The 23271-nt window shown below is 33.2% G+C and overlaps 3 protein-coding genes across 4 annotated transcripts; 1 reads left to right on the top strand and 2 right to left on the bottom strand.

The window, feature by feature from the left end:
* Positions 1–3598: 3598 nt before the first annotated feature.
* Positions 3599–5580, bottom strand: LOC120265735 (putative ankyrin repeat protein RBE_0921). Of its 2 annotated transcripts, XM_039281874.1 has the most exons (4): positions 5181–5580; positions 5013–5074; positions 3926–4005; positions 3599–3684 (listed from the first exon to the last, which is right to left on the bottom strand). In XM_039281874.1, the coding sequence occupies exons 1-4, from the start codon at positions 5288–5290 to the stop codon at positions 3619–3621; spliced, it is 318 nt and encodes a 105-aa protein (XP_039137808.1). In that variant the 5' UTR covers positions 5291–5580; the 3' UTR covers positions 3599–3618. The 2 variants fall into 2 exon arrangements, with proteins under 2 accessions (XP_039137808.1, XP_039132272.1); XM_039276338.1 differs by lacking the exon at positions 3599–3684 and having other exon boundaries at positions 3903–4005.
* A 4386-nt stretch (positions 5581–9966) lies between these two features.
* On the bottom strand, positions 9967–10579 carry LOC120262418. The gene has a single exon (XM_039270524.1). The coding sequence runs from the start codon at positions 10463–10465 to the stop codon at positions 10205–10207; it is 261 nt and encodes an 86-aa protein (XP_039126458.1). The 5' UTR covers positions 10466–10579; the 3' UTR covers positions 9967–10204.
* Positions 10580–13729: 3150 nt separating this feature from the next.
* On the top strand, positions 13730–15580 carry LOC120283315. Its single transcript, XM_039290002.1, has 6 exons — positions 13730–13999; positions 14075–14309; positions 14398–14843; positions 15121–15285; positions 15379–15456; positions 15548–15580. The coding sequence occupies exons 1-6, from the start codon at positions 13730–13732 to the stop codon at positions 15578–15580; spliced, it is 1227 nt and encodes a 408-aa protein (XP_039145936.1).
* Positions 15581–23271: the final 7691 nt, after the last annotated feature.

Raw genomic sequence — 23271 nt, 5'->3', positions numbered from 1 at the left:
AGCCTAGAACTAGTTACAGAGTCGATATTTAGGCCACATATTTGAGCCAAAACGAACAAATGTTGTAATTCAATGTACTGTTTAAAACAAATTCTCTTATAAAACCTTTCTCAAAACTAAATCTTACTTTCTGCACATATCGCTCAATATATCGAAGCATGTTATTTGTGTATAAGTATTGAGTCAAATCCGAACATAACCAAAACAATCACGCGATATTAATAAGTGGCCGTGCATATGGAAGTTTGGCTTCCATTATGAAACTCTTCGTCTTCTCAAAATCATAAAAGTTGGATTCTCTAGTCACTCTTTCAACTTTTTTTAATCGACCGCTTTTGTTCTTTGCCTCAATATACTTTAAGTATATATCCGAATCTTCGATTGTTAGGGTAAAAATAAGGATTCAAAGTTATTAGAACAACCAAACTTATGTCAAATTGAAAAAAAGCATTCCCTAAAATAACCAATACACGAAGCTCAAATAGGATCCCAGAAAGAAGTAAAGACCCTCATAGGACTTAAAATTGCCTAAAATGTTTTATGCATGAATCTAAGCCTAACAAATCAAAATATTCTTTTGCAGCCTGCAAGAATAAACATTTTAATTGAAAAGGAAAGGTAACTTGAAAGTGCACACCAAAATTTGAACCAATGAGAAAGTTACCTGAACATTTATTTGGAGATTTCCTCTCGAGTTAACTCGAAGAAGATCTTTCATGCACTCTAATGCCCACTCCATTGAAAGGGTCCCAAAAACTCGACCGAAAGACCTAGAAAGAGATGTTAGTCTTAGAAAGACCGCATAACTCATAAAAGCTAAATAATACGATTACAAAAAAAAGAAACTTGAGGCTCAATCGCATGTGTGTTGACAATAACCCATTTGATATCAGGAAACTCCAAATAATGCTGAGAAGCATACACAACGTTAGACAACTAATATTCATGAAATACATAATTAAAAATATCTTTCAAAAGGTATTCTACCCAAGCGCAAGCATGTATGAATCCACCCCATTAGCCAATATACCATCAACAACATTGGGGTATGTGACCAAGTTGACCTCCAAAACCTGTGCCAACAACAGATATTATAGATTGATAGAGAACAACTCAAGAGATTTCAACCAGCTTTTTGGCCCCACATTGAGTTCACCTTTGTTTGAAGGAAGGCATGCTCAGGTAAATTTGGTTTCAAAGCGTCCAAAAGAAAAGCCATTGCCTCTCTAATCAAGTTAATTTCCTTGCAGCAAACATAGAAAATGGAACTCCCTTACTCCAGTAAATAAATAAGTTGAAGTATGAAGAAAAGTTAAGCTAATAAAATTTGGCAAATCATAAACAGCTTGACATCACAGACATACTTGGCAAACCTCTATTGTCCAAGAGGTAATATCGCATTGCCCAAAAATGGTATATTCCTTTGGGTGCGATCTCAAAATGCAAAACGAAAAAGAAAAAGAACAAGAAGAAGTCACTCGAACCCCGGAGGAAAAAGATCTGTTATTGTGTTGTAATCAACAAGACATCCACCCTCCATTTGAGACATCATTAGAGCAAAATTCACAGACACCCTATAAAAACTTTGGCTTGTGTCATGCTCACTGCAGAAAATTTACCAAGACTCGAAGACATGATTTAATATAACAATATATAAAAAAACTAAATAAAGAAATGACTGAGCAAAGCAAAAATATTATTTGATTAAAATATGATGAAATAGGTTACCAAAAAAAAAAGTACCATCACACATCAATCACATGAAATGATGAAGCTGATCTCAGGATTCATGGTATCTAAAGTAGTTACCTATGGATCCGTTTCTTAGAATCGTCTGCAAAAAGAAAAAAAGATAATCTAGTGTATACCCTAACTTGTACACAAGAATGAATCATTCATCACATATGTAATATTCGAAAATCTTCAAACATTCCACCAGATGCAGACTAATTCAGCACATGAAATACAAATTCCAAGTACCTGCTTCTAGTGTATAAGAATTTTGTCAAACTCTCTCCGCTCAACAAAATCTGCAACAACTTTTGGAGTTGCCCTTGCTTTTATATAGATCTTCCATGCAAGTTCATTGCCTACAGTCTACAAAATAGAAATGGAGTCGATGATGATGAAGAAGAATAAAAGATGGATCCATCTTTTAGCAAAGATAAAAAGAATAGAACATCCAACTCCAACCTCAACCATATTATTCCCAACAAGACAAAGTAGAAGACAAACATAATTGAGCTAATCTTACAAACTGAGATCAAACCTTCACCAAATGTCCAAGTTCTTCACTACACTCAAGCTTGTCCTCTACCAACCAATTCTCCAAAAGATTTTTCTTGTTCTGACTAACCCAAAGGCGAGACAATTCTAGAGACTCAAATGCATTGAGTTTTCCCCTAGCTAACAATGCCCCAAAATACTGAAGTAAAGGAGGTGTCTGCCTAGCTTGAACAGGAACACTCTGTAAAATATAAAATTAATAGGACAACCAATTTTTTTCATAAAAGTTGAAAGATTGAAGAGTGGCATGTGATTGTGTATATGCATGTACATAGAGATAGGAAGCAAGGGAGGGAGATATATATATATATATATATATATATATATGAGAGAGAGAGAGAGAGAGAGAGAGAAAGATTGCAATGCTTGAAGTATGTGCAATTGAATGTACCTTCAAAACCAAGAAAATAAATAGCATGATTAGATACCTGAAATTTTGCCACAATCTAAAGTGTTTTTAAGATGCCTTGTGGAGATTCGAAAGAACTAGTTATGCAGACTTCCTTATATTTAGTTTGCGAGAATAGTTTTTTTGGAACCTCTCGCACAACCCGAACAACAAAAAAAGAAACAAAAATTAAATAGTTAGAATTTGACCAGATGGATGGACATGAAACAAGAACAGATTAAGTAAAAAAATATTTCAAAAAAAAAAACCACTCTTCCATCAACCAACTAAGAAATTTATCGCGACCGAAAAAAAGCAAACATGCATACAAGCAAGTGCGTGAAAACACATGCCCATTAAACTAATATATGAAAATTCTAAACAAAGATATCCATGAGGTTTCATTAACACTGACACCATTAGACTGGTGCCTTGCATGATTTAAAGATAGTTTTCTTCTGGGGTAGTTAGCATATTACATCATGAAACATCATGATATACAAAAATAGTATAAAATATAAGCTAATCTCTGGCAACATATCTTCAACACAAAATATATTTGATTAAAAAAAAAAGATCAGTATTAAGAATGTGATCCACTAGAATTCCTTTCAACCAGAACAAATGGTAGTAACAAAGGACAAAAAACAATTATAACTTTAATAATGCTTCTCTGCTAGAAGATTAAACCTATGTCAAACATAATCATCATACACTAGACAAAATCCATTAGAATCAACATCAAATCATAAAAAATGGTAGCTTACCAAATTTTTAGCCCCTAGGAAGGTTTCCATGTTTGCCAAGATTTACGACGAAGCTCCATATTGTTCAGACTAAAATCACCGTAAAATGATGCTTAGTACAAACTCGATGAAGACAATGAGGAAACACCATAAGACTAACACACCGGCCACTAACAAAAAGGCACTAGAGTTGCTTCATTAATTGTCCAAGAAGAGCCTGCCCTCTTCTTTTAATAACATACAACCCACCAATTGTTGAAGCTTCTGTCGTGAGAAAGATGGGGTTAGGGCTAATTCGGTTTTTTTGTATACGATGAGTAGATGTCTTCAAATCGTATCATATAGAAGACCCAGCTTTGTGATCACATATATCAAACTATACTTGTGTGATATCGCGATACGACAATCCATTAAACCAAAAACTTTCTCAAGAAAATTATATGACTATACAAATTTTACAAACATAATAACTACGGTAATGATAACAGCATAGTCTAAACACAACCTGCTTGCCTATTGGAAAGTTATCTGCAAAATCGGGAGGGAAGAACAAATCTGCTTGTTTCTTTGAAAATCCTGGCTTGCCTGAAATACATTAAAAGAAACTCAAGCACTTAAATCAAGAGCAAGTGAAGAAATGCATGCATTAGTTGTCTTAAGACAAATAGTTGGATGCACAACTTCATGGTTGGTGAACATTAAAAGAAAAATTGAATGACAAAACCAATCATAAGTAAGGGAATGGATACATAAGTTGTTTTAAAGCAAAATTGAATACACAACTTAATAGTTTGTTAACATTAACAACAGAATTAAATGACAACATCAATCATAAGTGATCATTTAAAAAAAATCCTCAACTCCAGCAAGCAGAACAATCACCTTCGTCGTCACTGACATAACCAACTGGAACAAATTGACCATCTTACCCCCTCCAAAAACCATCAAGCATGCCTTTATCCGGTTTACGTTGTGATTTCTAAGTGATACACTACTATAAGAAGGTCGAGCCATTAACTTCAAAAATATAGTTATAGCAATGTGAAGGGCTAACTGAATCGAGTAATTTTTCAACTTTCTTAATTTTGGGTCCCTATAAAATGGGTTTTATCCAATATGTACACAAGCCACTAAACTCACATTCTTAATTCACTTATCTACTGAATTTTGAATGGATTAGAAAAAACTGTTTACCACTCTCCTTGTCAGGTTCCTCAAGCAACATAAGATCACTTTCTCCTCAAGCACACAAAACACCAAACTGCAAATTCTAAATATATATTTATAAATATATATATATATATATATATATAGTTAAAAATCATGAAGGTCTATAAAGTAATCAATTTCTACAAGTAGTGAATCCACATCAGAACTTTTGCTTAATTTTGCAACATTTAACATTCAATTCTAATCAATCTCTCAACTCAAAGTTGGTGAGAGATGAACCAATATAGACTTTAGAATCAAATATGTTGAATCTATGTTTTGTTTAATCACTAGTACCATGATCATGAGTGTGCATGCATGTTGAAGAAACTAAGTAATTTTTTTTTCAAGAAGAAAGCTAAAGATTTATGATGATGAAGTACCTGTCCATGATGGAGTGAATGCATGTAAAATTTGTGATGATTTTGTTGATGAGTGATTGAAGCTGCAAGATGACTTGATCATCATATATATGAAACAAAACTCATGGTCTTGAAGAAGAAACAATTAAAAACAATGAGACCTAATTAAAAAAGAAAGATAGATCTCACCGTGCTTCCCCACCGATATCTGGCATCGATGTTAGCTCTCCATCGAACCAACAACCTGACGACCTCCCAATGCTCCTCCCACGCCGCAATATACAGCACAGTCCGCCCATCAAGATTGATACTATTCACATCAAACCCCCTCCTGAAGAAGCTCCTCCACACCATGCACATCCCCATGGCAAGCTGAAAACAGAAGCTGCATCGTACAATCAAGGTTCTCAAGCAAGGTGAGCTCATCTAGGCAGCGGTTACTCCGGCGTTGGGGATCGAGCAACGATTGCCCGCCAAAGGTGAACCTAGAGGAGAACAATAGCTTGATATCAAAAGAGAGATTGTAGCAAGCTAAGATCCCACCTTTCTTTTCGATAGATCCCATGGAGAATTGCAGTGATAGATCAAAGGTCAGCGGCATAGCGGCCACCATGGACGCGATTGGTGCTAGGGATCGAGAGGGTGGGGAATTCCAAGAAATCCCTCACATTCATGGGATCAAGAGCTCCAATTGCACCCGATTGGAATCGCCGGCCAGGGAGGAGAAGGAGATCGAGGTATTGAATCTAGGGTTTGGTTTGGGATTGAGCGTGAGTGAGTACTAGTGTGAGTGATTTATTTTTCTCATTTTATAATGTAAACTTAGAGGTGTTTTTTGAAACCGGCTCTATTAGCTAGTACAAAGAAATTTTTACATGATTATAGATGCGGTTTGTTAAAAACCCCCCTATATGTGCGCGTCTAAAAATTGAAAATGGTGTAGTGTTAGCATCGCTCAGAAAGGCCCATCCAAATTGGTGATATGGTCTACTTAAAACTACAACCTTACTGTCAAAGCTTGGTAATTGCCCATGAAGTTCCAAAATTAGTAGCAAAGTATTTTAGACCTTATAAAATTTTAGGCAAATTTGGTAATTATGCTTACAAATTGGATTTGCCAATCATTTCTACCATTCATACAATCATTCATGTCTCTTAACTAAAAGCAGCCCTAACTATAGAACAAGCAGCTTCTTCTTTACCACCTTCTGCACTTCCTATTGTCTTATTGAAACCAATGGCCATATTGGATAGACGCACTCTGAAAAGGGGAAATGCAGCAATTACTCAATGGTTGATATATTGAGTGAATTCTTAACCAACAGATGTTACTTGGGAGTTTGTAAAAGATCTCCAACTTAGGTTCCCTGATTTTTCCCTTGAGGTCAAGGGAACCTCAATGGGGGAATGATGATATGTAGTGTGACTGTACTAGAAGGCTATTAGTTACTTAGCGGAGTGGCTGCTAAGTCAATTGTGGTGTTTGTTAAAACTATTAATTGGTTGGAGAATTAAGTGGTGGGTTCCGGCCATCATGGTGAAAGGTCGGAATTTAGTCCTGACCGTTCATTTTTAAAGTATTTAAGGAGCCTGATTATAACTTTGTATCTATACCCTTAATTATATATATTAGGAATCATTTGTTCAAGGGGGTTATGGATGTTGTAACAGAGAACAGTTTGAGAAATATAGTGCATTATGCTTCTTTGTTTTCTTCATTTAGTTCTTGTTCATCCTTTTCTCCTCATATCACTAATATTAAGTTATCCTCGTCTATTTAGAGACAACTACTACCTATTGATTAGGTAAATATTTATTAACAATAAAATCATATTTGTTATAATTTATGTAGGGGGAATAATTAATCTGTTGTACCAAAAAAATACAGAATTTGAGTGAATTTTTGCCTTAAAGAATAATTGATTTGACTTCCCCTGTCAAATAATTTTTAAGATTTCAATAGGAGGTTAGTGTATTTCATTTTAATAATTTTCAAATGAACTAAAATGATTGAGAAATAGTAATGATGGACAATACATTTTAAATCAATTTAACTAGCAAATATTTTTGGTGTTGATTTTTGCACTAAGATAATTAGATTGTTCTGCTTAATTTCTTCAAAATATGCAATAGTTTAAAACTAGTTAAATTTGATCAATTCTTTTCAACAAGGACTACAATTGCAAACAATGTTTTAAAGTACAAGTTAAGGGTAGATTGATGGTATGGACATAAAGCGCAGTCATGACGATCATTATTCATTCAAAATAAGAAAATTCATACAAGAAGATATACAATTAAAAGGGGAAAAAAAAAAACCGAGCAAAATGTTGATTGTGATGACGAAGTAATTTTATTGGCAATCGTTAAATTAGGCACTAGAGTTGTTGGATTAGAAAAATATAGATTCCTTGAATTTATTAATAAATGGATACTGCAAAGCCTTTAATCGCAAGTGTTAACTATAGTTAACATGAAACAATTGAGAGCAAATCTTTTAGCAAGTGCCATATTATACCGATGAATCACTTTGAATACCAACTTTTCAATTTGTATTAAATTAAGCACAGATAAGATAATTGAGAGATTTCAGTGAGAAATTCATGACCAAAAAATAAAAAAATACACATAAATGCCGAAAGCCCACGTCAAATGATGCATTGGAGATATACACATTAGCAACTTATATACATAGAAAAGTAGGAGTGATGTGGCACCTTGGTTTTCCACATGTATAAGTTGCGACTCATTATTTAACACGGGCCTTTGGCATCCACATGTATTTTTTTACTTCCAGAGCCTGAATTTTCACTGAAAATCCCCAATTACCCCACCTCTGAAATCAAATCAAAGTTTAATGCAAATTGAAAATTACTGTTTAAAGTGATATTTGGGCATAGTACAATCCTCACTCAAAACATTTACTCAAGCAATTGAAAACAAATAAACCATAACTCCGTCAATCAGTGGGTAGTTTGTAGCAATCTAGAACCATCATCATCATCCGACAATAATAATAAACTTCACTGAGTTATTTTTGACAAGATAAGGAAAACCAAAACCGGGGAAAGAATGTTAATGCATTTCATCGCTACATGTATAAATCTGTAGGTATGCCTTCATTATCTTCCAAAACTAATGTTCCAGACTTGAAATATTAAAATTTTGATCACAAAGATTTAATATAGTCAAGTTGCACCCACCTAGACTGTCAATCGCTATCATTGCAAATCATTGTTAGTGACATCGCAACTTTCTGAAAAAAGAGCAAAAGAAAGCTACAGAAGTCAAGTGTTTTCATAAAAGATGCAACAATTTTCTAGTCGGATGTAAACTTAACAAGGTATAGAAGGTAGATTTCAGTATCAAACTTAGGTCTAATGTCTGCATCGTCCTGACAAAATTAACATACTTTAAATGCTTGCAACAAGGTAAGCATCCTTAAGAAAATTAAATGGTAGGGATCAGAAAGAGGAATAAACACTTACTTTTGAACCAAGAGGAGGAATAATTTAACATTGGAATGAAAATTGATAACAGACAAAGCTGCCCAATGTCCAGCACTATTTAGCCAAAATCAAGACAGTTTTTTCTATTTTCCTCTTTTTTTTTTTGGTGCACAATTGGTAATACAAGAAATAGTCACAAAAAATAAACATAAAAAACAGGTTTAAAAAGAATTAAAAAAAAAAGTGATTACTACATTAGCACCTAAAACATAGATCCCACGTTGTTTTGTCAAAGAACATGATAAGACCACAATGTTTCAATCACCATTAATAAGCATAGTCCATAACACAAACAGAGGACACAAGCTGATAAAAAATAAATCAAGATGATTGAGAGAATGATCATAGACAAAGATCCAATATTATCTACTCAAAGAACAGGGTAAAAAAAGCATATTATATTTAGTCAAAGAACCTACAAGATAAACAAAAAACACAAGATTCTCACTGAACAAGATCCAATAATAAATAACCATAGGTCAATATATGAAAACAAATTCTCGTTCACTGTGATAGTCGCTATAGAATGTATCCTTGAGCACAATCCCTAGCTTTAAGATGAATTGATGCTAGAATTACCACCCATTGTCATTCCTGTCAATAAAAACTTCTGACTAATTTTTTGGCTTTGCAAGGAAATGGTTTACATAGCAGGGCAACCCAAACAATAGATATATATATAATAATCGTAACTATGATTCGCAACAATTAACAAAAAACATGCAATTTGCGATAAGTATCAATACAAGATGCACTTAATAGTTAATACTCTTCTAAGATGTAAATGTTTCCAAATCAAGAAGTTGGCAATGCCCCAAGCAATATCTCGGTTGATTTCTTACCCTTAATAGATAAACAAGCAACAGAAATTAGGGCCAATAAAATCGGCTTGATGATGAAACTAGCAAGCTTGATATATAACTGCCATCTGAATCACAATTCAAATAAAATTCAAAAATTTCCATTCATATACCGATCAATTCCACAATGTACTTCAACAAGAAATAAGTGCCATTTATGTTAATTACTGCATGCCCTCCATAGGTAAACAAGCAAGTAGTAAGACTTAAGAATCAGCTGGACAATGAAAAGGGGAAGCTAGATATATAACTTCCATTTGAACCATAGTACATATAAACATTAAAAAAATCATCATTCAAATAGTGATGAGTTTCACAATGTAATTTAACAAAAAGGAAGTGTTATCTATGTTGATTATGACATAAAACCCATAGAAATAAAAGCAAACTAAGGTAAACAAAATCATCTAGGTGACAAAATAGACAAACATAATATGCAATTCACTTTCTTTTGAATCATAATACACAAAAAAATTCAAAAATTATCATCAATAACCAATAAACTCCATGATAAACAAGCGAGTTAAGGCAAATAAAATCATTTAGACCAAGAAAATTAAGAACTTGACACAAATTCACTTCTTTTCTAATGATAATACACAAAAGTTAAAGCACCATTCATAAACCTATCATATTCCATAATATTAATTAGAGTAAAACGGGTCAAAAGCAATCCATTCATGAAATAAAAAACCATAAATAAAGGAGTAAAAACTTAGATTTACACAAAGAAGACGCACAATCTATATCCACAACCCAGATCAAAGGCTTCGCATAGGAAATCTAGAAACCGATGCAAGATCTGAAGATACGGACTGGGAGGAGGAGGAATACCATGAGGGAATCAAACGGAAAGCTTCTGGGGCTTGGGGGCGTCATCGTCAGGGGCATCGTGGATGATGGGTTTGGTGAGCATGAGAGGGCGATCCTTAGCTTCCTCATCTTCTTCATCCTCAAAGTCTGTGGTGCTAAGGTTGATGCAGGAACAACGCTCCAGCGACGCGAAGAAGGCCGAGGCCACGCTTGCACCGACCCAGCTCGCCATCCGGTCGAGCTTCTCGCACGTCACCATGCTTGTCGGAGCGGCTCCGGTGGAGTTCTCCATCGCCGAAGACGGGGGATCAACGAAACCCTAGAGGTGAAAAGAGGAAGATTGGAAAACGGACTCAAGAAAAGGGCGAGAACGGTGTTGGCGTTGGTGTCGGTGTCGTTAACTACAAATGGGGGTTGGGTGGTTGTTTTCAATTGGATTTCATCTTGGTATTTTGGTCATTTTCAATTTGATGACGTTTTTGGACGTTAGCTAATTTCATTTAAAAGAAATTTAATTTGATATTTCTGATTCTATTTCTTTGAAATTAAAAAAAAGTTTAATCCCCTATTTAGTCCCTGTATTTTACTCAAATTGTCCTTTTGGTCCCCCTATTATAAAATGTCCCCATTTAGTCCTTCTATTAATATGATTGGAAAAATTTGGTCCAATTGATAACGTCTGTCATCATGTCCGTTAACAGCTGATGATGTGGCGATTACGTGGCAAGTGAAAGGAATAAAATATTACCAGAAAAGTTTAAAAAGTTACAAAAAAAAAAACTTAATCCACGTCATCGGATCCGGGTTCAATACCCACAAACCCGAAAACCCACGAACCCTAAATCATCTATCCCTCATCCCTCTTCTCCAGTCCATGAAACCCCAACCCTAGTATCCACCTCACTGGCAAATCTTCACAATTCCGGCCGCCATTCATCTCTTCAATCTTTTTAATTTTTGCCATCCACCTCACCTACAAACCCTTTTGCTTCCCACACTAAAATCAGCTCCCCATCCACAATTCTCAAGCAAGTTCAAAACCCTTTTTCTCAACATTGCCTTGACTACTAGCCCTGCAAGTGTCTGTACAGGTGAAGTATATGGTGTTATGTTTCTTTTCATTTATTCTAGTTTTTTTTTTTCTGTTTATATGAGTTAGGTTAGGGTTAGTGCTATGATGTGTGATATGATTAATCCTGGAAGGTTACATTGTTTTAGTTATTTTATGGTTTTTAAAAGACCTTGTGATTTAGATTTTGTTGGTTTTAAATAACAAAACAAGTGTTTATGCTTACTAATATTGAATTCTTGTTGTTTTATTTTACAGACCTTTGCATGAAGGTGATTTCTCTTTGATTTGAGGCAAGCTTGAGTTGTGATAATTGATATTGGCTAATTGTGCTACTCAAAGAATCTGATTAGGTAAGGTTCCATTAGATAATGTAATAAACTTTTAATATGGTGTTGTGTTATTTATTTTTATGACAGTGGGTCCATGTTTGAACTTGACCCAATTGAATAGCTCTCTTGACCCCATGTTGGATATTTATTTGTTTGAGATTTTTTGTTGTTCTGGTTATTCATTCCTTTATTTATCTTGATGGAAGATTTCTAATGAATTCTTAATCATGATATCCTAGCTTAGTATCTTTGCATTCAGTCAAACTAAGCCTTCTAATGCCTTATTTCATTAAATTGTATTATCCCCTTTGAGCATTAACTTATTAATTTCTGTTGAGCCACTTAAAAATTTATATATAGTAAATTATATATGTGACTTAGCTGCTTAAAAATTTGGGATCTTATTATAGCATGTATATTTCCTTGTTATGCATATTCACATCAATTATGGTTTCCTTCCTTTGATGATAATTATTGGAGTTGTTTTTTCCTATATGGTTAGTGTTCTTCATTTTGTAACTTAAAAATTAAGGTTTGTGTGATGTGGTGATTGCCCCATGTTGAATAACCAGGGTATCTATTTCCTCCATTACAAGTGCTGCTTAATTTGTAGCTTAAAAAAATCATGGTTTGATGTGGTCACTATATTCTATTGACAACTATTAATTAATTTTTATGCCAATTTGCATAGTTTAAAAATGATTTCAGTGTGAAAAGGTTACATAGTTTAAACATTAGCATTTTTTGAACAATCAATGACATTAGGAAAAAAGGATGAATGGATTTTTTACAACAACCCTTAACATAAAAATTATTGTTCCTTCACAGAACAAAATGACTTCTTGGTTTGAGTTCATTATCAAGTATAATCATGGTGGTCATTTAGTAAGGGAAAGACATTTTGAATATTTGAATGGATCAATGACAGAGTTCAGTGTTGATCTTGATAAGCTTTGCTATTAGGATATGTTAGGAGATGTCAAAAAAATTGGGGTATGATGTACAAAATGTCGTGGAGTTGTCTTATATGGATGATGATAGGACACTTAAAAAAAATTTTCAATGACGAGGGCATTGTAGATTTAGTTGCCCATCTAAGGATATACAAGACAGTAGATGTTTATGTGGAGGTTTCAAATGTTACAAATGACATGATTTTACCAGAACAATTAATGGCTGGTTCAGATAATGTTGAGTTGGAAGTGGGACTGGACAATCAGAGTGACAATGGCAGTGAAGCTAGTAAAGATGATGAGGAAAATTTGATAGATGTTCCATTTATAGACTACACTTCGGATACTGATGATGAAAGAGATGCAGCTATGGAAAAATTAAAGAAATATGTTGAATTGAAAAAATCAATTTTAGAGGATGCAAATGAAGATGACAATGGAGAAGGAAATACAGAGCAGTCCAATGACATGAATGCAGATGGGGCAACCAGAGATATTGTTCTACATAATATTGACATACGGAAAGTGACTAGTTATGGTAGTGATTATATTGAATCATCTGATCCTGGGAGCTATGATGATACAAGTGATGGATCCAGTGCAGATGATGCAAGGAGGCACAAGTCTAGTAGAAAGCATTATAACCCCAATGTCCCTTTACAAGATTTTGCATAGGCCTAAAGTTTACATATTTGAAACTTTTAAAGAAGGAACTTGTCCAATTTTCAACAAGAAAAGGATTTGAATTCAGATATATTAAGAATGATGCAACTAGGGTGAGGGCTCAGTGTAGTGGGAAAAATTGTACTTGGCTAATTTTGTGCTCTTGGTGCTCTGGGCAGAAAATGTTTGTTGTTAAACATTATATGGCAGATCACTCTTGTCTTCTAGGTACCACTAGAAATAAAAGGGTCACAGCCCATGTTGTGGCCAACATGTTTGGTGAGGTTATAAGCTCTGTTCCTTTCATCAGGCCTCGACACTTGAAAGCAATGGTTAGGAAAGAATTAGGAGTATTCATCAGTAACAAGGTGTGCAGAAATGCTAAGGGTCTGGTCCTAAGAAAGATTGAATAGCAATTTAAGCAGGATTTCATGGTACTGAATAATTATGCTTTGGAATTAAAATCAACAAACCCTGGTAGTAGTGTGGTCATTGTATCTAAAAGAAAAAACCTAGGAGAACCAGCAATATTTAAGAGGATGTACATCTGTTTGGCAGCAGTCAAAGAAGGGTTTATAAGTGGTTGGAGGAACCTAATTGCCCTTGACGGATGTTTTTTGAAGGGAGTTGTAAAAGGGCAGATTTTGGTGGCTATTGGGAGAGATGGCAACAATCAGATGTATCCTATAGCTTGGGCAATTGTGGATAAGGAGACAACAGAAACTTGGTCTTGGTTTCTTGAGCAACTAAGTGATGATCTAAACATTGGAGATGGACTAGGATGGTCTATTATAAGTGACATGCAAAAGGTTTGTATGACATTGACCTAAATTTTATCTTTTGAGTAAAATTGGCCTATCATTTTATTAATGTCTTTATTGCAGGGCCTAATCCATGCAATCAATGAATTATTACCACACATTGAGCATAGAATGTGTGCAAGACACATCTATGCAAGATGGGGAAAAAGCTATCCGGGGAAGGATTTACAGATTCAATTCTGGAATATTGCAAGATCTACAAGTGAACCTGAAATGAAGAAACAAATTGAGAAAATGAAAGAACTAAAAGGTGGAGCAAAAGCTGTGGAGGAATTATTGGATAGATGGCCAATTTTAGGTTGGTGCAAAAGCATTTTTTACTGATTTAATTAAGTGTGATGTTATTGATAATAACATGTGTGAAACATTCAATGGAGTAATCTTAGAATCGAGAAGCAAGCCAATAATTACAATGCTTGAAGATATTAGGCAGTATGTAATGACTAGAATTGTAGTGAAAAAACAATATGCATTGAAGTGGAAAAATTCTTGTGGGCCTAATATTGTTTCTAGGATTGACAAGGAAAGGAAAAATAGTTCCAGGTGGTATGTAGAATGGAATGGTGGTGCAAGCCATGAGGTTTTTAGAGATGATTTAGTGCAGCATGTAAGGGAGGGATATGTAATATTGCTTGCATGCCAAAGCTGTTCTTGTGGGAAATGGAATAAAATGGGAATTCCTTGCGAACATGCATTGGCTGTTATTTCGTTTAATGGGGCGGATCCAGAAAATTTTGTAGCTGACTGGTTTAAAAGAGACATATACTTGAAGGCATATAGTTCCACTATCAATCCAGTAAAAGGAAGTGAATTTTGGCAACTAGTGATGAAGGTCCACTATAGGCACCTGTAGTGAAAAGGATGCCTGGGAGACCTATTAAGAAGAGGAGGAGGGAGCCACTAGAGGTGAAACATGGTAATAAAGCAAGGCTGTCAAGGCATGGTAGAGTGTTTAAGTGTACAATTTGCCATAAAGAAGGGCATAACAGGTTAAGGTGTCAAAAAAAATTACATTGTAAGTTTCTCCAATTTTTTGTTAACATTAACAAAAGTGTTTCTTCAGTTACTTTATATTTTTTTTTGTTGCTCATTATGTAATGTTTCTCTAGATCCCAAGTGAAATCCCCCAAGTTGAGGCAACTCCAGTACTAAATGAGACCAATATTGGATTAAGAATGCAGAGCAGGCAAAGAAAAATGGCAAGAGCTATTCAAGCATCTAAAGGGAAGAAACAAGTTCATACTAGTGCTCAAGGTTTTGTAACTATCATTAGGGTAAGGATCATACATCATAAATCTTTATGCATTAAAATTAGTGTTAGATTGTGTTAATTATGAGAGAAATAATATAGTGTCTGATAATTATAGGGTGCTCATCATGGTGGAGTAATTGTTGGGAGGGACAATCCACAATTTAATTCATTCATCACTGCTGGCCAATTAAATGTATTACTTATCCTCAATTTAAACATAAATTACATAGCATTTCCTTGTTCCTTTATGTTAATGTATAACATGTTTGTTGTTGATGGTTAAGGCACTGAAAAGTAGGAATACTAATGCAAATTAAAACATGGATGGAGAACATAGTGAGCAGACCTTCACAACATTTGAAGATGCAGCTATCCCAACACAGAACAGCACCACATTTGCCACAACTCAAGGAAATCCCTGATCTTGAAGCAAATGGATAATTTTTTGAAAGATGATGCCCTTTATCAGTGAATAGTGAAATGGATATTTCTTGGTATCCAGCACTGGAATATTTTGTAAGCACTAGAATATTTTGTATGGTTTGTAATGTGTCCATCACTGGAATATTTTATATATATTGCATCTTATTATGAAACAAATTCTAGGTCTTTGTTTTTATGGACAAAAATGTATCATTTTTGGCATTTCATTTTATCAATGAAATTTAGATTTAACCCTGCTTGTTTTTTTTTCTGAAATTATGTATCTTTGCTTTTATGTTTGTGCAGCATTGTGTTTGTTGGATGTTTATCCATCATTATCAACCATGCTTGTTTTCTAACTCAACAGATTGCAATTATTGGAATTAGGTTGGAAATAAATCATTTATGAAATCTCCATATGTGAAATTTGCAGCTAAATTTATGCTAATACCATGCTTAATCACATATTCAGGCCACAATCATTTCCAATTTTCTAGTACTCTAATTTTTTTCTCATACAATGCAAAAATTACATATTTATTGATCAAGACACATAATTACATATTCAAGACACATGATTTACAAACAAATGTAAAACAATCAAAGTTTCACTAAACCAGTACAAAATATAACAACAAACCAAAAACAATTATAGTATCCAAGTGGACTAATTTGGTGACCACTTAGTTGTTAATGGCTCATCAACACTTTGCATACAATAGTGCCCAAGTCACATGGTGCCCTAGAGAAAAGAAGAAAAATAGAAGACATAGATCAAGGGTGGGATAAACCATTGGAGGATAGAAGTAGTGCCAAAACACTCGAGAAGTGGCACCGGTAATGACGGAAGAGATGAACAGCGGCCGGAATTGCGAAGATTTGCCGGTGAGGTGGATTCTAGGGTTGGGGTTTCACGGGCTAGAGAAGAGGGATGAGGGAGAGATGATTTAGGGTTCGTGGGTTTTTGGGTTTGCGGGCTTTGAACCCTATCCGATCTGACGTGGATTAAGTTTTTTTTTTAATATTTTAAACTTTTCTAGTAATATTTTACTCCTTTCACTTGCCACGTAATCGCCACATCATCACCCGTTGACGGAGATGATGACAGACATTATCAATTGGACCAGATTTTCCCAATCATGTTAATAGAAGGACTAAATTGAGACATTTCATAATAGGGGGACCAAAAGGGTAACTTGAGTAAAATACAGGGACTAAATAGGGGATTAAACAAAAAAAAATAGAATTAGAACTGTATTTCATTTTTAATTTTTTTTTTTTATTAAAAAAATTTGAAAACCGGAGTCTCCAGTTTTCTTTTTTTTAAAAAAAGAAAAAAAAGAAATTGGTTGAAAACCGGGGAAGTTTTCTTGTTTTTTACAATATTTAAAAAAAACCCTAAACTGTTGATGAGGAAACAATACAAAAGTTGGGAAGCATTTTTTAAATTTATTTAGTATTATAAAAATATTCAAGTATAAACACTATTATAAAGGAAATATAGTGTTAGCCACTATAAAAATGCAGTGTTCATATTTTTTTTTATAAAAATCTGATATATTTTAGGTATAAATTTGGGCTCACTTATTCATAATAATAATAATAATAATAATAATAATAATAATAATGATGATAATAATAATAATAATATGTTTATTTAATAAGTAACTTGTTAAATGAATAATTCCAAATGATTTCATGACAAAAACGCATGTCCTGCATTGTGGTTGTTGAATCATTTGACCATCTTGCTTATGTCTAAGTATGAGCTAAAGATTCTTAATTAATCAAATCACTGGAATTTGGCTCACTAATTAAATAGATTGAATTTAACTATAATTTTTAATTTCCAAAGAAATCAAAGAAATGGAAATATAAATATCAAACAATCATAACGTGCCAAATGTAATAAATTATTGCTAATCGGCTAATTAAGATACAACCAAATCAAAAACTAGCAACACAACTACTCCCAATTTAAAAAGAAATAATGCAAACAAAAAAAAAATCACTCTTTATTGCCTTCACGTTCTGTTGATTGGATGCTGAACTATATCATATATATATATATATATAGAGATTTTTTTCATATCGTCTTTATTGTATGTAAATAAATCATATCAGGAACTAAACATAGAACTGAAACAAGTACAGAAAATTCATTTAGTAATGGCGTAGAACCTTGTAAATGATTTATTAAATGTTTAATTCAAGACAAGATGAGATTTTATATTTTAAGTTTTTTTCTCTTAAATTTGGCCTTAGCACCTTAGTTATTAAACAATTTAATTTAATATATGAAGAAGCTCATTCTATATCAACTATTTAGAGGTGTCAATGGGCCTAGGCCCAGCATAGCCCGGCACAAGATGGGCCGTGCTTGGTCCAGCCATGGTGCTACAGTACTATGCCCAGGCTACGCACGCCATAGACCCCTCGTCGTGTTGGGCGAGGTTTGCAGCCTGCGGACCATGCCAATACACGGCCTATACGAGGCGGCACGCCCCATGGGATTTATTTTATTTTATTATTATTATTATTTTTTGTATATTTTCAGTTTTTTTAATGAGACCTTCACTTTTATGTTTGTAAAATTTTCCCCTATCTAATAATTTTTAGCAATTTTAGGATTTTTTTATGGGGCCTATCTTAGTGGTAAGTGGGTTGTGCCAGCCCGGGCATGCACAGTTCTCGTGCTGTGGTGGGCCCATGCGGGGGCGACTGACACACTTGACACCACTACAGCTATTAGCATTTACTTTAAGGGGTTGTTTGGATTAGCTTCTGCAAAGCCCAAAAGTGTTTTTTTTATAAGTTAAACACTTTTGGTTCTAAAAAAGTTATTTGTATTGGTTTTTTTGCAAAAGCAAAAGCTGATAAAAAAAACTGAATTACTGTTTTCTTTTAGAGAAGCTGGCCATTGATGCTTCTGGAAAAAGCACTTTTCAGAAGTTGTTTTGGGATTATGAGATTACTAAATTAGCCTTATGAAATAAAGAATTGAATGTCTTTTTAAATTTTTTCCCCCAATCTTTTCACAACCCTAATAGTTTTCTTTGCCTCCAGCCCTAATATTATTATTGTTGTTGTTGTTGTTATTGTTAATTGTCGTTATAATAGTCATGACAATGTTGTTTTTGTTGTTGTGATGTTGAAAAGGAATAGGAAAACAGGATCCATTAGAAGTAGTAAATAAAATGCCAAAACAAAATAATGAATGAAGCATGTTAATATTAAGTATAGTTTATCCACAAAAATGGTCAGAATTAATTGATACATGGGAATCTAATGCAGTAAATTCCATAGAAAGAATTTCTCATACATTAGATAACTTAAGCATAACAAATTTTATAGAAAATCGTTTAGGTACAACAACAAGAGACCTTTTAAACAATTGGAAAATAAATTATCCAAATGAATATCAAAATATGATAGATATGGCAGATAATCCTTACAATGTCACTAGTCAAATTAGACAAATCATTTTAGGAACAAATCCAGCCAGAGGAGACACATTGTTACAAGATGCTGCAGCTAGAGATTTAGATAGATTACAAATAAGTAGTTTCAATAAAATAGTTAAATTCAGTAAAATATATTTAACTTTAGCAGCAAAAATTGAAAAAAGCTTTTAGCAATAATGAATTAACAAAAAGATGGTTCAGTAAACTTCCCAAACATCTAGGAGACATAATATATTTAAATCATGGGTTGTAAAAGGACATGAAAATTTAACAGGAATAGGACCGGCAATTTTATTTACATTTAATCACTTTAAAAGAAAAATGTTTAGAAGCATAAACTACATGACAAAATAGCTAGTTATAGTTAATGTAATCAAGTATATATCCCAGCTATACATAAAGAATACAAGAAGAGTAGAAACTTAAAAAGAAGTACATGCTATAAGAAAGGAAGACCTAAAATAACTTATGTTAAAAAGTTCAAACAACATAAACCACCTAGAAATTGTAAATGTTACATCTGTGGAGTAGAAGGTCATTATGCCATGCTTATATAATGTTCATACAATCTATTTTTAAATTCTAATATACCATGCTTATATAATTGATCTCTTGAAATTAATTGTATATTCTTTTCTCTAACCATATCTATTTTTTTTTTTGTGTGAAGGTAATAAATTTTCTAGATTTCTAATTGGTTTATTATTTTTAGATAAATTCCTTATTGAAAATCTTCTATATTTTTTATTATTTGTATTGGTGGTGGTATAGGTAGTGTGGATTCATTTAATTTTTTATCCATTATCCTTAGATTCATTTTAACAATATTTTGCTTGTATTTTATCCCACATTATTTCAAAATCATTTTTCCATACTTTGAGATTATTTTGAGCGAATTTAATTTCTTCAGCTTTTTCTAGATCTTTAAATAAACTTTCTTTTTAAATAAGGAATTCATGAACTTCTTCTAATCAACTAATTGTTGTTCTCTTATTTGATCTTATAATTTATATGGATTTATTTTATTATATCTCATCCTATAATCTAGATTTATTATCATTTTTTTGTAATGTTCTTGAATCTACGGAATTAAGTAAATATTTCATTTTTCTTTTAGAAGTTCTTTAGGAAATTCCATTCTATATTCAGGTGGTTTATTTAATTCTTCTTTTATCCATACCACAAATGAAGATATTGGGTTTTTTATTTTTATTTTTTTTCCTAATTTTAATTTTTTATAAAAGTACATAATTCATTTACTTCACTGTTATCCTTATTTTTATCTATACTATTTTTTGTAAAATCTATGTTTATTATTATAGTTTCTATTTTAGCTAAATGATTTTTTATTACTAAGAAGTTTTAAAAACAAAATCTACTTTATCTACTAAACTATTTTCTTTTTTAAACTAATTTTTCTTGATTCATCAAGACTTTTGATATTTTTCATGTATTTGTTCTTTGAGGAATAGTGCTATGTCTTCCCTTTCCAGATTAGAGAAGTAACTGGACCAGACCAGGCCTCCCTTTTCTTAGTGTAAAGACTGGTTCCTTTGCGTTGAACTGTATACATGAATATTTTCTAAGAATCTTCGGAACCCTTCTAATACCATTAAATACTGATTTTGAGATGAAATGTTTTGGGATAATTATTTTTTACTACAATATTTTGATAATTTGTTAGTGCTACTCCGTAATAAGTGATACTATTTTTATATTTATTCATCAAAAGAGTAAAATATTATTTTAATCAATTCATAATAAAGATACATGCTATTAAAGAGACTTTGTCTACGTTCTAAATTTTCTTCTTCAATATTTGCACAATAAAAATTTAAGTACCTACTTGAAATAATTTCATATAATTCTATGATAGATATCATGCAGGGAATATAAATAGTTTTATTTTTGATACTTTTTAATAAATTTTCTAAATTAAAAAGACTGAATTAAAACTTTGAAAGAACTTCAAGAAAGACTATGGGACTCTTCTCGAGACAAGAATATAAGAGAAATTGTTATTAGTTCATAGGTTTAGTAATCTAGACTCAAGAACAAGTCCAACTGGAAATGGTTCTGAATACCATCCATCATGTTTGCATCCCACTATTCCCTTTTTTTCCCACTTTGGTAGTTAGACAGGTACTTCTCAGAGATCAAACAAGAACTTAGTAATTTAGCCAGCCAATAGTCAGTCCTTAACTCAGAAAACTAAATAAAGAATTTCATAACTCATGAAAACATTGTTCTTGAACCAGAGAGGACCCCTGAAAGCCATCAGACTTCATAAGAGTAGAAGTTTTACCTTGATCGTAACAGTAGCTCTAATACCAGTAAGAGAGGGGGATGGCTCTTCAAGGGTCGATGACCTAAGAGTTAGCTTATAGTTGAAAACAAAGAACAAAGAAAGAAACGGAATGTGATTACAGAAAGATGGAGTATATTGCAAGCTCGGGGGATTTCTTAGAAATGATGGATCGATGTATGTATGATCCTTGGATACATGAGAGGAAGCTTCTTATATAGATAGAAGGTCAAACCTTGCATGGGTAAAAGATTACCTGTGCTACACACAGTAGTATACAGTAATATTCTATATAGTACAAATAGTACAATCAACACTCACACAAAGCCTTAGTAACTAAGATAGCCTATGTACGGGCAGATATAATCTTCCTAGGGCTACATTGCTTTAGTCTTCCATTAAATTAACAAGATTCCTAGCCCTTTCTTCATCATCATCTTAGTGAACTACAAGGAGATTGTTCTGCAGATCAGGATTAATCTCTCCAAAATAAGATTCCATTTGTTCCATCATGGAGCTTCCTTCAAGGGGACAATAAGCTGGAAAATGATCTCCAAAGATACGCTTGTTGTACCATCCTCCAATCTTTTTAAGATGCCCTGTAGTTCCTAGAGAGAAAGATATGGTGTTGCCAAAAGGAAGTTTAAGTGGAGTAAATCTTCTAGAAAATAAGGATCTTCATAGTTCTGTCCTTCATTACAAAGTTGCAGTGTCACAATGAACTTAGAACCTTTCTTTGCTAACATGAAAGTCCTCCATTGTTGCATATGTTTTGCAACATCATCTTGTTGTAGAGTAAATTCTATCAAAATATCTTGAATCGTTTTTTGAGTAACCAGGTTTTGATAAGGATAACTCCGATAAATTAGATAGATTTTAATAAAGTGCCTTGCTTCATTAGGGTAACCAATTTCATATCCTGGAAGAATGGATTCAATGGTTAAATTATTAAAAGTTCTGACTTCTATCTTCTTGAATAGTTTGTGAATCACCCTTCTAAGTTTCAAATTTTTTGTAAATAATTTTGTCTGTGTTTTCTTTAGTGATCGTGACTTTTGAAAGAAAACCATAATCCATAAGATTTTCTAATGAGAAATCTTTTCCTTCCTGTTCTTGGTCTTCCCATAATGATAAATCAAGAGATGCTCCGATGACCATGAAGCCTTTTTCACAGTGATAGTCTTGATGTCTATATGGTTCTTCTCTGTAGGTCATACCAATAACAACAAATCTTGGAATAAATTCTCCTTTTGATACAATTATACTTAAAATCAGTTGAGTTTGGATGAAGTCTTCATATTTTGATTGCATGACTTTTTGATGAATCATTTTTTGAACTTCATGTAGCTGAGCTGGAAAGTTGGCCAATTGTTCTTCTCTTTCTTTTTGTATTCCTTGAACATATTGAGCTAGTTCTTTGTAATCTTTTTCAAGCTTTTAAATTTTTTCTTCTTTTTCTATTTTTTTTCCTTTTTCTCAATTCAATTTCAACTTCTAAGAGGGAGATTTTTGTTGTTGTTGGGACATGACATATTTAAGATTTTAGGCTTTTTGTGGAGTAGGGTATTGAGAACCTGGTGGGGATAAAGGATCTATAGTTAATTACTGCAAGTTTGTGGTATAGAAATATTGATTTATAGTTCTCATGACATGTACAAAATGGCTTGGATTGTTTTTTGATGCCCAAAGGTTATCTAACAGGAAATGTTGTTGGATTTGTAGTTTGTGTGGGGTTCTGAACCTAAGTCCTGATTGTATAGAATGAATTGACAATTTCAAAGTAGCGTCCATAGCCAAATTGTTTTTATTTTCCATA

Source organism: Dioscorea cayenensis, chromosome 1 (genome assembly GCF_009730915.1).
Source record: "Dioscorea cayenensis subsp. rotundata cultivar TDr96_F1 chromosome 1, TDr96_F1_v2_PseudoChromosome.rev07_lg8_w22 25.fasta, whole genome shotgun sequence".
Lineage (NCBI taxonomy): Eukaryota > Viridiplantae > Streptophyta > Magnoliopsida > Dioscoreales > Dioscoreaceae > Dioscorea > Dioscorea cayenensis.
The sequence above is the reverse complement of the archived record's forward strand: the minus strand, read 5'-3'. Positions and strand labels throughout refer to the sequence as shown.